General features: G+C 52.3%; 1 protein-coding gene across 1 annotated transcript in view; it reads left to right on the top strand.

Annotated features, from left to right (window-relative positions):
• Positions 1–1557: 1557 nt before the first annotated feature.
• The window catches only part of COTL1 (coactosin like F-actin binding protein 1), a 38280-nt gene continuing 21741 nt past the window's right edge, over positions 1558–18096 (top strand). Inside the window, exons 1-2 of the mRNA XM_032853842.1 lie at positions 1558–1792; positions 2052–2134. Of these exons, the coding sequence (XP_032709733.1) occupies positions 1716–1792; positions 2052–2134 (160 nt within the window). The 5' untranslated portion in view covers positions 1558–1715. The remainder of the gene's footprint in view (positions 1793–2051; positions 2135–18096) is intronic.

Raw genomic sequence — 18096 nt, forward strand, 5'->3', positions numbered from 1 at the left:
AGCTTCCCATGCTTTTCTTCTGCAACTTCTGCGGTTTCCTCTTCATATTTAAGTCTTTGATGCTTCTGGACTTACCCTGATTATTGATGTGAAGTAGGATTCCATCCTTGTTTTCTTTCCAATGGCCAATTATATCCTTACCTTTATCAAGGAGTAAGTTAGGAAGTGCTTTGGGCTACTTCAAACCCCTATTTGTTTTGTCTTTTTATTTATAGCAACACTGGCTCCTATTCTCAAAATGTGGTCCTGTCCACCTACCCATTTACCCGCCCACTGACTGACTGGTTCTTCTTGTTTGCCCCTGAGAATTTAATTATTAATTGGACATCCTCCCTGACTTTTTTGGATTTCTATTTAGGATTTCTCTTAACTACTTAGTAACCAACAACAATGACTTTCCATTGAGTATCTAATATATTTGTTTATATGTTTATATGTATATTTCAGTTGACCATAGACAAACCCATGAGGTTAGTATTATTTTATCCAATTTGAGGAACGTGGTCTCAGAGTTTTTGAGGCTTGCGGAAGGGCCCAAAGTTAGAAAGTAGCAGTGCTGGATGCGATTCAGAAGCCTGGTTTCCGGGTCAGGCCTTTTTACCTGCCTCCGCACTGTAACCGGTCTTTTGTGGAATGGGAGGATGAGGAATGAATGAGTGAGTCAGTGAGGGACGGAGGAAGACAGAATGAGTCAGCTCTCGCACTCAGAGGAACCCAAAGGGGGAGATAAGACGTGAATGCAAATAACCAGAATACAAAGTAAACAGTGATCCCACCAGCGTTTTGGAAGCAATCCACTTTCTGTCCCCTCCTATTTGAAATGCTTAATGCTTTCCAGTGCCTCCCCACCTAGAAACCAGAGAGCCGGATACCGGGGTGGGGGCAGTGTCGTCTGGCTTGCAGCGTTAAGTCACCCACATGGAGGCCCCCTTTGGAGGCACCGAGCTCTGCAGCCCCGAAGCCTGGGGGGTGGGGGCAGGGAGGAGGAGGAGGAGGGCAGAAGGAAGGAGGGAGGGAGGGAGTAGCGGAGGAACAGAGCTTGAGGAGGACGGAACAGGGAGGAAGGAGAAGGGGTTGGTGTTGGGGATAATGCGGAGAGGAAGAAAAGGAAGAGAGAAGAGGAAGAAAGGGAGGGAGGGGAGGTAAAAGAGGAGGGGAAGGGGTTAGGGAAGTGGGAGGAGCAAGGAGGGGGAGGGGAAGAGAGGTCCAGGGAAGGAATAAAGAGGGGGAGACACAAGGAAGGGGAGGGGGGAGGGGGAGAGCGAGTAAGGAAGGGTGAGGAAAAGGAGAAAGAGGAGTTGGGGAGGAGGAAATAGGGGGAGTTAGAGCAGAGAGTGGGTGACCGAGAGGGGGGTTGGGAGAAGAGAGGGGGCGGGAGGAGCGGAAAGCCCCTCCTCCAGCCCCCGCCGCGGAGTTGCGCAACCCTCCCGGACTGGGATTGGTCGTAGGCGAGTCAAGACGCCCCGCCCCCGAGGTCAGGCAGCCAATGGCCAGAGGGGGGCGTGGTGGAGCCGCCTGGGTCCCGGCGCGCGCTCCGTGCGCCCTCGGAGCCTCCGCCGCCGCGCTTGCAGCTCGCCGCTCGCTGCCCGCGTCGCTGTCGCCGTCGCCGCTGCCACCCGCCCTCCGCGTGTCCCCGCCGCGCTCCAATCCCTGCGGCCGGCCCGGGGCGCGCTCGGTCGCTCGGGGCAGAGTGTCCCCGCTGCGGGCCTGCGGCGATGGCCACCAAGATCGACAAGGAGGCTTGCCGGGCGGCGTACAACCTGGTGCGCGACGACGGCTCGGCCGTCATCTGGTGAGGAACTTTCCATTGCTCTCCCGGCCGCGCTCCCCGAGCTCGCCAGGGGCCTGGGGCACGGAGCCGGCTTCCGCACGGGACGGATTAAGGGTCATCCCGAGCTGTCTCCCGCAGCCTTAACGCAGGAGCGTGGAAAGCCAGCGCTGGCTTGTCCCCGGCCAGAGCATCTCTTAGATGGTCCTGCTGGAAGCTCGGCACCGTGCAGCTACTGCCGTCGCTGACGTGTGTGTGTGTTTTTTCTTCTCCCAATCCAAAGGGTGACTTTTAAGTATGACGGCTCCACCATCGTCCCCGGCGAGCAGGGAGCGGAGTACCAGGACTTCATCCGGGAGTGCACAGGTAGGGAAACGCGCCTTCGGGGGCAATTCCTGATCTTTCGGGCGATTGTCAACGCGGGAGGGGGAGGGCTGCAGAGGCCAAACTGGGAGGAGCCTGGCCACCCCGGGTGCCTCGGACGCTTTGAGGAACCCGATTTGAGGTTTTTAAAAGCCTCTCAAAGCGTGCTCCTCTCGACATCCAGAGCGATAGAGCTGGCCGCCTGCTTGCTCGTTGCTCCCTGCAGTACCGTCTCCAGAAGACACAGCTTCTTTGCTCCCTGCGGGTCACTGATTTTTTTCAAGGGTCCACTCTCTGTGGTTCCAACCTTGCGTTAAGCTTTCCCCACCATCCCCTGTCTTCAGCCAGTGAGCCAAAATAAAAACACAATCCTGGAGCTTATTGTAGGAGAAAGAAACTGTCAGCTGTCCCCTCCCTTCTCCCAAGCTCATTGTGAGCGTGCTGGTCACACATGCGTGTTTTTTATTGGTAGAATACAGAGCCACCAACGAAAAGGCAAAGCGAATCTGTGGTGTGACAAGTAGAATGGTGGTCACATTTTGAAGTAGATAGCCACTGACTGGGAGGGGCACACGGGAGGCTCAGGGGCACTGGAGATGGCTCATATTTCCATCTGGGAGGTGGGTACACAGGTGTGTACATATGTAAGAAGTCCTCAAGGAAAATGCTTACGATTTGTAAACTTCTTTCATTTCCCTGGGGTGTGTTAAGCCTTTGAAAGAAAGGAACACATGGTGTATGGAATCACAGACCTTTCAGTAGCAGCAAAAGGCTCAGCCTCCTTGGTAATAGGACCCGTTGGAGCCCAGAATAGAGAATGAACTCTCTCCAGGTCTCTGGTCCCTAGTGTTGAAGCAGATGTGCAGACAAAGGCAGTGTAGCTTGGAGGTTAGGCAGGAGCCCTGAGCTGGCAAGTTGGGTTTGAATTGCCGAGTAGCCACCTCCTAGCTGTGTGGTTTGGGGTAAGTTACTTAACCTCTCAGGGTCTTGGTTTCCTTACCTGTAATCTTGGAAGGCTGTTCTGAGGATTGGCGAGTCCGTGTGTGGAAAATGCTCCAACACAGTGCTTATAACAAACTACACGGTCATTTGTGAAACAAAGAAAAAGTTCAAAATTGTGCCACGGAACACGTGGCGGCTCCCCTCTGTGACTGTTTCCTTAACCAAGTGATAGTTTGCCTTTAGTCTAATTGGAAGAATATTTATGAAGTGTCTGCCCCTGGGCAGGGGGTACAAAGGTTTTGTTTCGTTTTTTAATGTTCTCCCAATTAAAATGTCTTCCTGCAAGCTGCCTCTAAATGCCACTCCTTGCTTTTGTAAAGGGTCGGTTTAAAATATCAGATGTGCAAGGTACGGCAACAGTTCACTTTCAGTAATGCATGGAGGGCCTCTCATGGAGAGCCCATGGGTTAGGATTTGAACTCAGGCCCCTGACTAAGGAGCCCTTTCTCTCTACCACTTCTACTCTTCCTCCCCAGTGGCAAATGCTCTTGCAAGTAGAGTAAGTGCCTACTCTTGGCTTTCCCCCATTTGGTGCACATCTAAGAGATTCAGCAGTATTTTTTGCCTTGTCGGATCAGAGGCTTTGTCTCCCAGGCCAGCTTCCCCCCTTCACTGAACTCAAGAACAGAAAACTAGCAGTTTCTTTCCTCCTGCTGACCATCCATCACCCACCCCCCCCACCTCCCCCATCAGACTTCGTTTTGCTCCTGAAGCTATTGTTCTCCCCACCCAGAAGGAGAAGGTGACCCAAGGATGAAAGCGCACAGATACTGAACAGATGCTCCAGGCCATTGGGTGAAGCTGGAAGGGCTTGGTGCCTTCAGAGAACACTTTCTTCCTCCCCTGGGCTTTGCAGGGGGTGGGGTGTTACTCTGACCCTTCCCCCAACCAGCAGGGAAGCAGGGATGGGAGTGCCTGGCAGAGGGGGCGGGGGCACTAAAAATGCTTTCCCTGCTGCTTGTTGATCTTATGAATGGGCTGTGGGATCTGAAGGCTCAGTCTGCTTTGGCTGGAAATCTGCCTGCCTTCCCCGGCCATCTGTTGGACAAATGTATAGGCGAGTTATAGTTGCTGTGTCTGCTCTGGTTCCTCTTGGAGACACGTGTTCCTTCCCCCAGCCGTGTCCTCATAACCTAGTGACAGAGGACTCAGAGCTCCTACTATTAACTTTACATATGCAAGTCGCTGCACCTGATGTGCCTTGTCTCCAAGACTGGGATCGGTCCCTTTCCACAGATGAGTACAGCAAGACCTGGGGAAGTTAATAAGTGACTTGCCTGCGATCACATAGGACGTGGTAGACCTGGGACTCGAACCCAGGCAAGCTGGCTGGAAGGCCTGTAGTCTTGGCCTCATCTCTAAGGAAGTGGGTTAAGATTTTTTTTTTTTTAAGTTTTATTTATTGAGTAATCTCTATACCCCATGTGGGGCTCAAACTCATGACCCTGAGATCAAGAGTTGCTTGCACTTCCAGCCGAACCATCCAGGCATCCTGGAAGTGGTTTATGTTCTCACCTCCCAGCCTGGAGGTTTCTTCGGGTTCATAGGTTCTGGTCAGGCCCCATGAAACTGTTTGCAGGTTGCAGGAGACATGCTTGCCCACTTACATGAAGCAGGGAGGGCTCTTTGAGCCCCTAATTCCCAGGCAGGTGTCCTGACAAGCCAGAGGGGCCCATGCTATGAGAACAGGCTCCCCTTCTGGCCCAGCCTTCCTGTTTCCAATCATCTAACAAGGTGGTCGGAGGGCTTGGAAGCCAGAACCAGCACCTGGTCTCTCCCTCCATCGGCGATGGGGTGTGGGGGGAGAGGGGGACAGTTTCCTTCTGGGCTTTCTCCCCTCCCTGACAGCCCCTCTTCTGGCATTCTCTCTGACGCACCCTTCTTTCCCACGCCTGTGCTCTGCTTCTCCCTCTCGTCTCTTCATGCTCCCGGGCCTGGCTTCTCCTTGTCCACTGCAGCTGTTTTCTGGAAGGTCTCTCGTCTTGTTTCTGCTAGGAGAATTTGGAGCTCCCTGTGCTGTGTCCTGGCTCTTCTGGTGCTGGATGCATGTGGCCCCTCGTTCGGCACTCATCACTCCACCAGTGGCCCCGCTCTTGACACCTCACCACCCCGCCCAGCACCTCAGTCCCCTGAGACCTTGCAGGTGCAGAGGGAGAAATCTCACGCAGATTAGTTTAGGCAAAATGTCACTCTGTAGCCTCCATGGTTAGGAAGGCCCAGGGGATTATTAGCTGCAGGTGAGGCTGCCCAAACTCAGAACCCCCTCCCTGCTCCCTCCCCTAGCTCTGCCTTTCTCCTTTCTTACTCTTCTTGGGGACAGGAGGCCATCATCTCCCTGAGTGGTGATACAGATGGCCACAAGCCAGGCTGGCTTCCAGGCCTTGGGCAGAGCCATCCCTGTGGGGAGAGGGAGACCCTTGACCAATGACTCCAGTGGAATTTTCCAGATTGACACACACACCTTGCCCTGGCTGGGTTCTTGTGCCCGTCCTGGACCAGTCAGGGGGACTCTGGCTGGCTAGGCCTGAATCAATGCCCACCCTGGGAGCTGGGGAGGGGGCAGCCCCACCCAAACCAGGAAACCGAGTTGGGAGGGTAGCTTCTTCTTCTTCTTCTTCTTTTTTTTAAGATTCTATTTATTTATTTGACAGAGATCACAAGTAGGCCGAGAGGCAGGCAGAGAGAGAGGGGGAAGCAGGCTCCCTGCTGAGCAGAAAGCCTGATGCGGGGCTTGATCCCAGGACCCTGAGATCATGACCTGAGCAGAAGGCAGAGGCTTTAACCCACTGAGCTACCCAGGCGCCCTGGGGAAGGTGGCTTCTTGAGGGAAGAGTGGCAGTGTGTATGTTGGGAGGCAGGCTGTTTCCAGAAGAGAGGCAAACCAATTGCAACAATCTCTTAGCCCTTGATCTTTTTTGTCTTATATCCATTTTAGTCCCATTGCTAGAGTAATTCTTCCTAAAGCCCATCTCTGACCAAGTCACTCTACTGCTCCTTAACCTTCTGTGGCTCCCTTTTGCCCATGGAATTTGGCACTAGCTGTCTGCTTGCAGCTCCAGTCAGTTTGTCCCCACCCGCATATCATGCCTACACTCTTCTTTGTGCACCTGCAGCCTGATGATACCTTCCAACCTTTGATTTTGGAGGTTCCCTCCAGGCAGAATTCCTCTTCCCCATCTCTGCCCCCCAGCCAGCCCAGAGTGATGTCTTCTTTATTTCAAGAACCCAGAGTTAGAAAAGCTCTTGAGTCACATCCCAGCTGTGTCTCTTGCTTGCTATGTGACCTTGGGCAAGGACCTCCCTTTCTCTGTGCCTCAGTTTCCTAGTCTGCAAAACGGGGATCCTGCCAGTGCCTACCTCTGACAGTGACTGGGAGTGTTAGCTGAAATAACACATTCAAAATGAGAGCATGGGCCCCTGATGCACCAGGCTGTGCTTACTGTTACTTTTTACTGTTTTTGCTCTCCTAGCTCTTTGGATGGCATTGTGCTTTCTGTGCACACCCTGGCTCAGTGCTCAGTAGGCACACAGCTCCTGATTAGCCCCAGTGGGCGCTCAACCCCAGGCTGGCAAGCAGTAGGCGTTCAGACCCATGTGGATGTGTGTTAGACCTTTGGCCTTGGTCTGCATGCAGAAGGTGCTCGGTACATAAGCATCTACTGCCCGGTGGTTAAAGGTGTAGGCTGTGTTGAATGGCCAGGGTTCCAGGTCTCATCAGTTATGTGACCTGGGGCAGGTCACCTTTGCTATAACGTTGTCATTAGGAGGATCAAGGAAGCAATTCCACAGCAGCAAGGATGTCCTAAGTGGTCCTAAAGTGTTAGTTACAGTGATTGTCACCTTGTTGGTGGAATTTAATTGATGTGGAAGCAGAGTGTGTGGTCTGAGAGCACCAGAAAGGTGGGAGAGGGTAAAGAAACCAGGGGGGAGGAATTGGGTACAGGACTGCATCAGGGGGCGAGCGGTACCCCTGAATTATAGCAGAAAGGGCTCACAGATCTTGTATATGTGACCAGCAGCGGCTCACACAGTCTCTGAAATCATGTTTTGTTTTGGCACCTTACAAATAATACATGTTTCCAGTAGAATAGTGAAAAAGCAAGACTAAGTGAAAAGAAAGGAATAAAAACTAGATATAGTTCAAAGTTTTACCACTCAGAAACTGGTTCATTAATTCATTTGCTCTGTTTTTCATTCATCCTCCCTCCCTCCCTCCCTCCTTCCTTCCCTCCTCCCCTCCTTCCCTCTTTCCCTCCCTCCTCTCATGTATATGAGTGGCTTCTTTGCAGGGTACTTTTCTAAGCACTGAGGGTAAATTGAGAAACAGAGAAAGTCCCTGTCCTCGGGGAGCTGATGTTTTATTGTCATTGTCAGGCTTTTCCAATGGCTACATAATATTCTCTCATATAAATGTCACATTAGTGAATTCTTTGTTGATAGACACCAGAATTCTCTGTTGCAAGCAGTTTTATTTTGAAACGAATCCAAGCACCTGGGAATGGATCCAGTTTCGCGTTGGTGTATATCTGAGAGTCAGTGGCTTCCGAGCACCCGTGCTGGAACCAGGCTGTCTTGCCTTGATCCGGAGCCCTGATGCACGGTGTGACCTTGGGCAAGTCTCCCAGTCTCCCAGATTTTGTTTCCTCCTCCGAAGGATGGGGATAATGATGGCATGTCCCGCACGGCGTTGTTGTGGGGATAAGTAGACATGGTATGCCGAAAGCTGGTAGGGCAGCTCCCGGCTCCGAGTCATCGCTCAGAACCGTGGTTATTGCCAACGCAGCGCCTTCTTGAGAGGTGTCGCACATCAGTGAATAGGTTGAAATGAACGCGGAGTGTGAGCCGGTTACCAAAAATGCGCACTCGTGGAGGGCCGTGTCGGCGTGAAGCTTGACGGGGTCAGATGCCCCGTGATGTTGGCTAGAGGATGCTCTGGGAGCAGAGGATATTCCCATGATGCTTTGCCGAGCCTGGGGTCTTCCGCTCAAATCATCACTCACAGAGAAAAGTGGGGTTTGATATTTTTGTCTGTCCAGCGTCTCATCCTTGGGGTGGGGTTGGGGGCGTGGGGGGCTTTTCCTATTTTATTATGATCCTGCTCAGCTGAAGTGGCTGACTTAATGCTGCAAGGCCCCGCAGGGATGGCACGTGACCCAGCCCTGGCCAATCAGAGTAAGCCCTGCCCTTCGTTGACTGATTGGTTCAGGGTTGGGCCCATGTGACTCGTGTCAAGCCAATCAGCTCTATCCCTGATACTTGGGCCGGCCTTCCCGCAAGATCCCTTTTCCTCTGGGATTCAGAGCTGCGGCAGAAGGAAGGGCCTGGGATTTCCGAGACCCGCGTCCGGTGCGGAGCGAGGACGGGTGTGAGGACTCAGGAGCGGAGCCAGGGATGGGGCGTGGGGCCCGGACGGCGTGGCCTGGACTCCTGGGGCCAGCCATGCCTGGAGCTCTCTCTGGGGGACATTTGCTGTTGAAACTCAGGCCGATGGGGGAGGCTCTTCATGTGGCTCTAAAAGGGCCGCGGCCTGTGGACCCGCGAGGCAGGTGACCGGGACCGGCTAAGGGAGGGAGGGAGTCCAGGCGGGGCAAGGAATGCCAAAGCTCTCCGAGGAGGCCCGGCTCGGGAGCCTGGGCTGATCTCCCCTGGAGATCCCTCCTCTGCGTAGGAGGGGCCGCCGCCCGACCGTGTCCCACGCGCACCGCACCCCACGGGGCAGAGGAAGACCAGGTGGCAGACACGTGAGGGATGGGTTTGGGGTTCCTTCGAAGAAGAACTGTCCTCAAGCTAGAATGAGCGTGGGTGCAGGTAGCAGGGCCCTCCTCGGGGCTGTCAGGAGAGGCTGCCCGACCGCATGGCGTAGATGTGGAAGAAAAGGCTTGGAAAAGGGCCATCGTTGACCACGCACTCACCTCTTCTTTCGCAGCCTCCTTCTCTGGACGACCTGGAAGAGAAGCAGAATGCGTTAGTGTAGGCCTGGGCAGGGCCTACAGGGGCGACAGGATGGTATGGAAAATGGAGGTGTGTTTACTGTTGAAGAAAGTATGATCTAGGGCCTGGATGGCTCGGTCGGTTGAGCGGCTGACTCCTGATTTCGGCTCAGGTTGTGATCTCAGGGTCCTGGGATTGAGTCCCTGCTCAGCAGGGAGTATGCTGGAGGAGTCTTTCTCGCCCTTCCTCTGCCCCTCACACTCCTCTTGTGCCCTCATGAGATCTCTCTCCTCCAAATAAATAAATACATCTTTAAGGAAAAAAGAAAGAAAGAAAGAAAATCAGATTTATTCTAACACTTGCTCAAGAATAGTAAGGCAGACTTCACTGAGGGGCACTGTGTGACGGGCGTAGGGACCAATACAATGGAGTTTTGCGACAGGGGAGAGAGACCAGTCTCAATTCTACACTTGATCTTAGCCCAAAGGCCGAGAGGCGATAGAGACCAATCTCAATTCTGAATACATACAAAGAAAAGGACAAATTTATCATCAAGGAGCCAGAGAGCAAGGTGAAGGTCGGTGGGTAGGGAATTACCAAGAGGAAATGTCAGGGCTGAGGTGGGATTCTGGCTGAACTGACTTGACAGGATCCTTGCTGCAGGTGGGCCTGGTGATCAGACATCACCAGGCAGGTGATGGAGGATAAGGAACCTGATTAGATATACGGGATGATCAAACTTGGAGCATGGGGGATCCGGTTGAACTGGCTTAGCAGGATTCTTGCTGAAATTGGGTAACACACAGAGGAACGCAGAAGCCCAAAATTGAGACCTAGTTGAAAAGAGCTCAGAAGACCAGGTTCAAATTTGGTCAAGGACAGACTCTTGGCTGTTGTCAAAGGTACAGGGGTGGGATGCAAATGGAGAAGTCCACTTGTCCGTGGCTTCCACATGTGTGTTGGTACAACACGCGTGTAATCAGTGGTCAAGTTCTCCTTCTGTTCTGCCCTTGGATTTTTTTTTTCACCCTAGCGGCCCCCACATGTACAGATTTCAGAAATTTGAGAGAAGAGGTCAGGAGAGATATTGTCTTGTAGGGTCAAAGGGAATGTGAGGTCAAAAGGAAGTTTGAAATCCGTGACTGTGGTTTGAACTTTGTAAAGTACTATCAGTCTGTGCATTCGACACACTTTGATTGAGTACCTCCTTTATTCCAAGGACAATGCTGGGTTATGATTTTTAAGTGGCACCTTAAGGCTACTGAGTCATTACCTTCATAATTTTCTGCAATATACAATGTCTCCTTGCCTTCTTTTTCCACATGTCTGTCACTGGGAGGTTTCGAGCTGCATTGCATTGCTTCTTTGTGTCATCAGATGTGTGAGCTTTGTGATGGTACATTTGGATTTGCCTCCTGGGTGATATTGGTGCTTGCTTTTGAGTTTGTGGCCTTCCCCTTCCCTGGGGAAGGCTGCTACATGTCCATATTCCTGGTCAGTAAGGTGTCCTTTGTTCAGGAAGAGTGTTCACTTCACTGAATTGAGTTTTTGCTCCTTGCAAATTCTTGGGAGTTAATGCAGACTTGTTGGAAGTATGGCTTGGGGACTGAATCCAGGTGTTCCCTGCACCCCCTCGTCTCCCCTCATTTCCTTCACCTCATTATATTCTGACGCACCCCCACACCTAGAGCATGGAACCCCCTCCCACAGGTCTTTGATACTCTGATTACCAAAATTAGTGGCCATTTCTTTGTCTTTATTCCACTTTATGTCCCTCTAGCATTTGCCAGTGAACACGACTTACTGAAAACACCCTCTCCCCTCCCTCTGGTTCCCCTGCAAACTCACATACTTCTCCTTTTACGCCCCTCATCTCTCTTGTTCTCACTTCCTGCTGCTGCTTCTCTTTTCCCTTCCTGCCCCAGAAGTGTGGGTATTTCCCACAGCTCCGCCCTTGATCATGGCTTTTCCTTCTCCAGGAAACATGCCGAGTGCCTACAGTGTGCCCAGCCCCTTGCTGAGTGCGGAGTGAGCCTGCCGCCCAGGCCAGGGGCAGCTTTCTAAACCTCACATTAGGTAACATCCACTCCCCTCCCTTTGGAACCTTTGGTGGGTTTTGCACATAAGGTCCAAATACTTAGAGATGACACGGAGTGCCCCTTATGAGCCCTCTGGTGCATGTCCTCGGCACCCAGGGTTCCGACCTCGTGGGCGCTCAGAAACCCAGTAGACACTTTTTGCATATATCAGCACATCTAACGTTTCTTATCTATGACGGATGTGTATGAAAGGAGTAAGGAGGAGTTATCCCATTTTACTGATGAATAATCTGACCATTTCCTTGGAGAGTCCAAAGTTGCTTGCTCAAGATGGCATAGTAAACAGACAAACTGGACTTTGAGCCTGGATCTGTGTCCAGCACCCCCAACTTTGTTCCTGCACTGTCCTGATCCGCTTTGCCTTCCTGGAGGCCTTCTATACATCCATCAGGGCCTGGGGCGAGTGTCCCCTCCGTTCAGATGCCCTCCTTGCCTTTGCGATGCTCATCACATTCAACTTCATGGCGAGGCCCTGGAGAGAGGGACCGTGGCTGTGGTGGTGGCCTCCTTGGTGGTGAACCCCCACCCATCATGGTTAGCCAGCCTCAGTCTCTTTCTCCCCAAGGGTGTGTCACTCCCTGATGTGGGCCCGTTAGGGGCTACCGCGCTTAGCACTTTCTCGAGCCACGTCTGTCGTCTGACTCTCCTGCTGAAGTCTGAGCTGCTCGGCTGCAATCCTGGTCTGTCTTGTCCTCGGCTGGACCTTCAGCACCTGGAACAGCACCTGACATTCTCCCCAGATCCTGGTTGAATATAGATGAATGAGTGACCATCCCTGCAAGGTTGGAGAGCCGAGCTCGTCCCTGGAAGTCCTGCCATCCCCCTGCTAACCGAGCAGCCTGGTGGCCCATAGGGACGTCTCTCTGGTGGTTGCCTCTGCCAGCGCTTGCCTCTGGCCAGGGTTTCTTGCCTCAGGGCTCCCGCAGGGCTGCGTTCCCCACCCACCTGATTTTATGTGTTTGGCTTTTCAAATTCAGCTCCGTGGCCTGAGGAGGGGCAGGTCCCCAGAAGCCCATGTCTGACCTGACGGCAGGGCCGTTCCCTCAGCATTTCATACATCATTTCATCAGTGCATTTTTTTTTTAAGATTTTATTTTATTTTTTTGAAAGACAGAGATCACAAGGAGGCAGAGAGAGAGGGAGGAAGCAGGCTCCCCGTTGAGCAGAGAGCCTGATGCGGGGCTCGATCCCAGCACCCTGGGATCATGACCTGAGCTGAAGGCAGAGGCTTTAACCCACTGAGCCCCCCAGGTGCCCCATCATCAGTGCATTTTGAAATCAACTTGCTCTCCATCCTGATTTGCTTCTGGACTTCATTTATGGTCACCTGTCTCATTTTTCCTGTGCCTTCAGATTCCCATAAACGTAGCGGCTTGCAATGATGTCATTTTATCATCTTGCAGTCCTGTGGGTCAGAAGTCCAAGATCTGCCTCACAGGGCTAAAGTCAAGTGTCGGTGGGGCTGTGATCTTTCTGGAGGCTCTAGGGGGAGAGTCTGTTTCCTGGCCTACTCCAGCTTCTAGAGACACCCATGGCCCTTGGCTCACGGCCCCTCCTCCAGCTTGAAGGCCACTGAGAGTGGGTCGAGTTCTTCTCATGATGCTGTCTCTCTGGTTCTCATTCGCCTGCCTCCCTCTTCCCCCATGTGAGGACGCTTCTGATTATGGCAGGCCCACCCGGATCACCCAGGGTGATCTCCCCACATCCAGGTCCTTAACAATCGCATCAGCAAAGGCCCTTTGGTCCTGTCAGCTCACAGCATCATAGGTTCTTGAGATAAGGATGCAGACATCTTTGGGGGCCACTGTTTTGCCAGCCACCGTGATCTAATGATTTCATGTAATCTACACTCTGGCCCAATTTGGTAGGCCCTATTGTAATTCCCATCCCACAGATGGGAAAATGGAGGCTCAGAGATGTGCAGACACTGGCCCAAGGTTGCACAGAGGCCCAGTTCTTCTCCTCTCCTAGTATCTGCCTCCCTGACCACCACTCTAGACACCAGGCTGCTTCCCTACACCTGCAACTGAAATTTTTTTTTTTAAAAACAGGTGGGAAGGGGCACCTGGGCATCTCAGTCGGCTAAGCATCCAACTCTTGATTTCAGCTCAGGTCATGATCTCGGGGTGCTGGGATGGAGCCCGGCACTGGGGTCCCAGCTCAGCAGGGAGTTGGCTTCTCCCTTTCCCTCTGCCCCAACCCCTTCTAAAATAAATACATAAATCTTAAAAAAAAAAAAAAAAAAAGAGGGAAGACCACAGGCAAGCTCTTTTCTTCTGCACCCCAGCCTTATCAAGAAATAACTGATGCATCACTCTCAGGGTGAGGCATATGGCGGGAAGGTTTGATTTACTCGCACTGTGACAAGATCGCCACTGACGTTTCCCGCACATCTGTCATCTGGTATGGATACCATAATGAGAAAGAAAAGAAATTTCTCCTTGTGATGAGAACTCTTAGGATCCACACTCACAATTGCTTTCCACGAGCTCTTTTCTCGAATGCTAACAGACAGACCTAAGGCCCGCATCTCTGGCCGGAGGCCCATTTGTGGGAATACGCAGCTTGGAGGCCATTTTTCTGCCTTCCTTGAAGTGGCCAACCCGGGGTGGCCTCTGACAAGCAGCTCGTGATTCCGGTGCCCGGGGTAGAATTCTGACTTTACGACTTTGGTCTAACCCAATGTGCCTGAGAGGTCATCTGAACTGACTATAGCCCAAAAAGCGAAGAAAACTACTTTTGGAACCCTCGTGTGCTGCTGGTGGGGAAGGAAAATGGTGGCGCCATTGTGAAGGACAGTTCGACTGTTCCTAAAAAGTTTAAACCTCGCAAGTCTACCTCTTAGTATTTACCTAAGAGGAAACACCAAACCCAAACTTGGAAACACCCATTTGCACAAAGCCCTGTGTATGAACATTGCCAGCAGCGTTATTCCCAATAGACAAAAAGTGGAAACCACCCCAATGACCATCATCTCAGGAAGGACAGACAAGGTGCCTCTCTCCATATCGTAGACTATTACTCAAGCATAGAAGGAATAAAATACTGATCCATGCTATACGCTGGACAAACCTTGGAGACATTATGCCAAGGGACAAAAGCCAGGCGCAAAAGGCCATGTATTGTATGACCCCATGTGTTCAAATTTTCCAGAACAAGTAAGTCCGTAGAACTAGAAGGCAGATGAGTGGTTGGTGGGGTGTGGACAGAGGAGGAAGAGTGACCGCTAGTGGGTATGAGGTCTCCTTTGGGGAATGATGAAATGTTTTGGGATTGGACCTGGTGATCATACTGAAAACCAATGAACTGTACACTTCAAAGGGGATGCGCCTTTTTATGGTATGTAATTGATCTCTCAGTCTTTTTTTAAAAAATATCTTATTTATTCATTTGACAGAGAGAGACACAGTGAGAGAGACAACACAGCAGAGGGAGTGGGAGAGGGAGAAACAGGCTCCGTGCGGGGCAGGGAGCCCAGTGCGGGTCTCAATCCCGGGACCCTGGGGTCGTGCCTGAGCTGAAGGCAGAGGCTCAATGACTGAGCCACTCAGGCGCCCCAATCTCTCAGTCTTTACAATGTGTAGGAGAAAGGGGGTGAGCAGGAGGACAGAAATCCAGCAGGGCTGCTGGCAAGCCTGTGTGGTGGGTGGGGTTCAGGGCTGGCAGGGCCCAGAGCGTGGCAGGCCTTGTGGGTCACGGTGACAGCTCTGGGTTTTACTTGAGCATTTTATTCCCATGCCTTCTGTTCTAGAACTTTCTGGCATTTCGCCTTGGTCCTTTTTGTGGTGAATCCCCCAGTCAGCATGTTTTGCTCTGCCATTGTTCCCTCTGTTTCAGAGCTGCCCATCCCCCTGGCGACCCTCCATCCCCACGGGCCCCTCAGATACATCAGTGCCCTGGGCCCTCCACCTGCCGTGAGCATCTGACCTCCTGGGTTTCCAAACTCCTTGCCACTTCCATTCGCTCTGTGATAGTTGACCTTTTGTCTCACGGTCTGGCATTTTTTGCCACCAGTTCTGTGCTGGGCCCCATTCCGAGGGCTTTAGCTATCAGCTCTGATGAGAGTTGATATCCAGAGACCCAGTGCCCAGGGCTGGGCCCTCCTCTCCTCTGATCCAGTGCCTGGCACGGGGCTGGTGCTGGCGATCTGTTTGTCTCATTGCCTGAAACCCTGGCGTCGGAAATGAGCACGTAAAGAAAAATAAAAAGGCGGAGCTTCTGTCTTATATATTCTCATGAGCTAACAAATAAGTGAATGGCTAAAAGTAAAACGCCCCAGCTCTAAGTGTGTGGCAGACTTGAAAGCCGGGCTGTTAACAGCCACAGGGATAAAACCCACTCGTGAGCTCTGTCCCCGTCACTTAGGGGCTCCGAGGCAGAGGTGGGAAAGCCACACCCCAATCGAGAGAACCGGGGATGGGTGGGGGGGAGGCCACTGGGACCACGGTCACTCCGTGGAAGGAGGTGGAGCCGGGGCGCCCGCCTGGGTCTCCTGGCGCTCCCCCAGGCTGCTGAGGTTTGGAGCATGATTTGTTCCCCTGGGGACAGTGTACTTGGGGACACGAACACGAAAGGTAGCTAGGACCCCACATTACATATCTCTCAATAATTCTAGCAACGTTGTGTCGGTCTCCTTTTCCCATGTGCTTTTATTTAAAGGGCACATTTGTCTAGACCAGCCATTCAACCTGCTCTCTGTCTGCCCACATCTGATTGTTTCTGCCTGTCTGTTCACTCCTGCTCCCTGGGGGGCGGAAACCACACTTTTAAAATCCAGGAAGGGGATTGGTTTTATTTTTCTAAGACGGCATTTCCAGTGAACTGAATGCAGCCGACAGGGGGGACTGGAAAGCTTTCCAGCGGCCATAGCAGAGGGGACCAGGGCTCTTCGTGTGTTCAGGGATCTGTACCGAGCACGTGCAGTGTGACCGGCATTGTCGTGGGTATTTGATAGAATGGGGACAAGACTGCTGCCCTCCTGCAGTGTAGGGATGAGCCAACTGTAGGAGCCCTCAGGAGAGCCATTCTGAGCCTTTAAATGCTTATTTTATACACAGTAATAATAAGTCAGTTATATGCTACTCTAGCCTGTGACACATCAGAGATAGAATGGCTGGTAAAGAAAGGCATCTGGACTTGCCCCCAGAGGCTGTTGCTCTCACCTGTGGAGTTCTGTCAGAATCTCTCCCCTGAGTTGTTACCATGAGCCCATTTGTCCCTATCTTGTTAGCTGGGCAAATTCTAGGTTGTCCTTCAAGACCCAGATCACACGTCACCTCCTCCGTGAAGCCTGCCTTGATTACCACTGCCCAGGCCGAATGAGTTTCCTTCTTTCTTTGATGTTCCCATTCGCCCTGTGACACCTTGTTGCTAGGGCACTGACGACATTGTGTAATTACACTTTGTTTTTGTCTGCCAGGCTAGACGGGGTATCTTTGGAGGGTAGGGACTGTGTCTTATTCAGCAAAGTCCCCCGCGTCACAGACTGTCAGTGTTTGTCAGATGACAGACTGACTGCCGTGGAGGACACAGCAACATGAGTGCAGAGCCGAGCACTACAGGGGAGTTTTGCGCTGGGACAGTCACACGCTTCTGCATCCCCAGGGTGTCCTGCTGCAGGTGCGGGAGACACGGGCTCCTCCTTGGGGGAACTGGTTATGGCCTCTGTTCTCTAAGCCAGAAGGTAGAGTTGGGTATTGCACGCAGACTTCCATTTAAGGAAGTAAAAGTAACCATCGAAAAAAGAAAAAAGAAAAAAAAAAATCTTGGTGTCTTGTCACTGGGGGAGAGCCTTCCGCTACCGGGTAATCTGGGTATCCGGATCAGTCCAGTCCCGGAGGGTCCTAGCCAAGTAATCATCTTGCTTTTCCTCTGGCTATCTTGTACTCCATTTTCTCGTGTTCTCCATCAAAGTAGGAAGCTGGGTCATTTGCGTTTAATGAAAATGCAGCGAGTAAGGAATCACTGGAGAAGTCTCCCGCTTCGGGGAACGAGGTCACCGACATCCACCTGCTCGCGCGCCGTGGCCTCAAGGGCGGGGACCGTGTGCGCATGCGCGGGCTCGAGCGTGGCAGCCAGAGCTCCATTCACGTTCTCCGAGCAACCAATACAGCGGGGTTGTATTCCTAGGATAATGGGCTTGCTTTATTATTATTTTTTTTTTCTTCTGTGCTTCGTGTTTTCTAAACATTTCTTGAGTGGGACCAGGGGTTTTGGTCGTCCTGGTCATGGTCGTTGTTGTTTTGCCCGTGAGGGCAAACAATAAAAATCACCTTGAAAAAGAGAGTGGGTAATATGGGGCTTTTCAGGAACGATAGGTCTCTTCTCTTCAAGGGAGGAACTGGCTGCTGTCAGCCTCAGGCCTCAGTCCCCTCCCCAGGGCACCCAACAAGCCCTCTGTCCTCAGAGTCCCAGGGAGAATGTTTTTTCCACATCCCAGGTCCTGGTCTGTGACTGCCTGGGCTCCCCCCACTGAGCTGCCGGCTGGAAGGGAGGGCTGTCCACTGTCCACTCCTCCCCTCGCCCTGGGCAGCAGGATGCACGACTTCTTTCCCATTTCCTCTCGTCCTTGCTCCAGGGAGCTCGGAGCTCGCTTGGTGGAAGCTGACAGCTCAGCTTTTTTGGTGTGTGGGTTGGTTTCTTCCTTACCGAACCTTGTTTGCATAACTTCTTAGGGAGTCTATATAAGGTAAGGTCAGCTTTAGAGCAAGCTGCAATCCTGTCTTGCTCTGGGGCAATTTCCTCCCTGTGTCTGTCTCCTTCCCCTTTCTTTTGTCTTTCTCTGAAGTTCACTATTGGGCGGAAATTATGAAATGAGGTGCCTCTCTGTCTCTCTGTTGCCCAGCAGGTGTGCAGTGGTGCCTGCTGTGTGCCTGGTGCTGTGGGATGTCACAGCGACTGGACAAATAGAAAAGTAGCTCAGTGGACCCACAG

This window comes from Lontra canadensis, unplaced genomic scaffold (genome assembly GCF_010015895.1).
Source record: "Lontra canadensis isolate GAN:19392208 unplaced genomic scaffold, GSC_riverotter_1.0 scaffold8, whole genome shotgun sequence".
NCBI classification, from domain to species: domain Eukaryota; kingdom Metazoa; phylum Chordata; class Mammalia; order Carnivora; family Mustelidae; genus Lontra; species Lontra canadensis.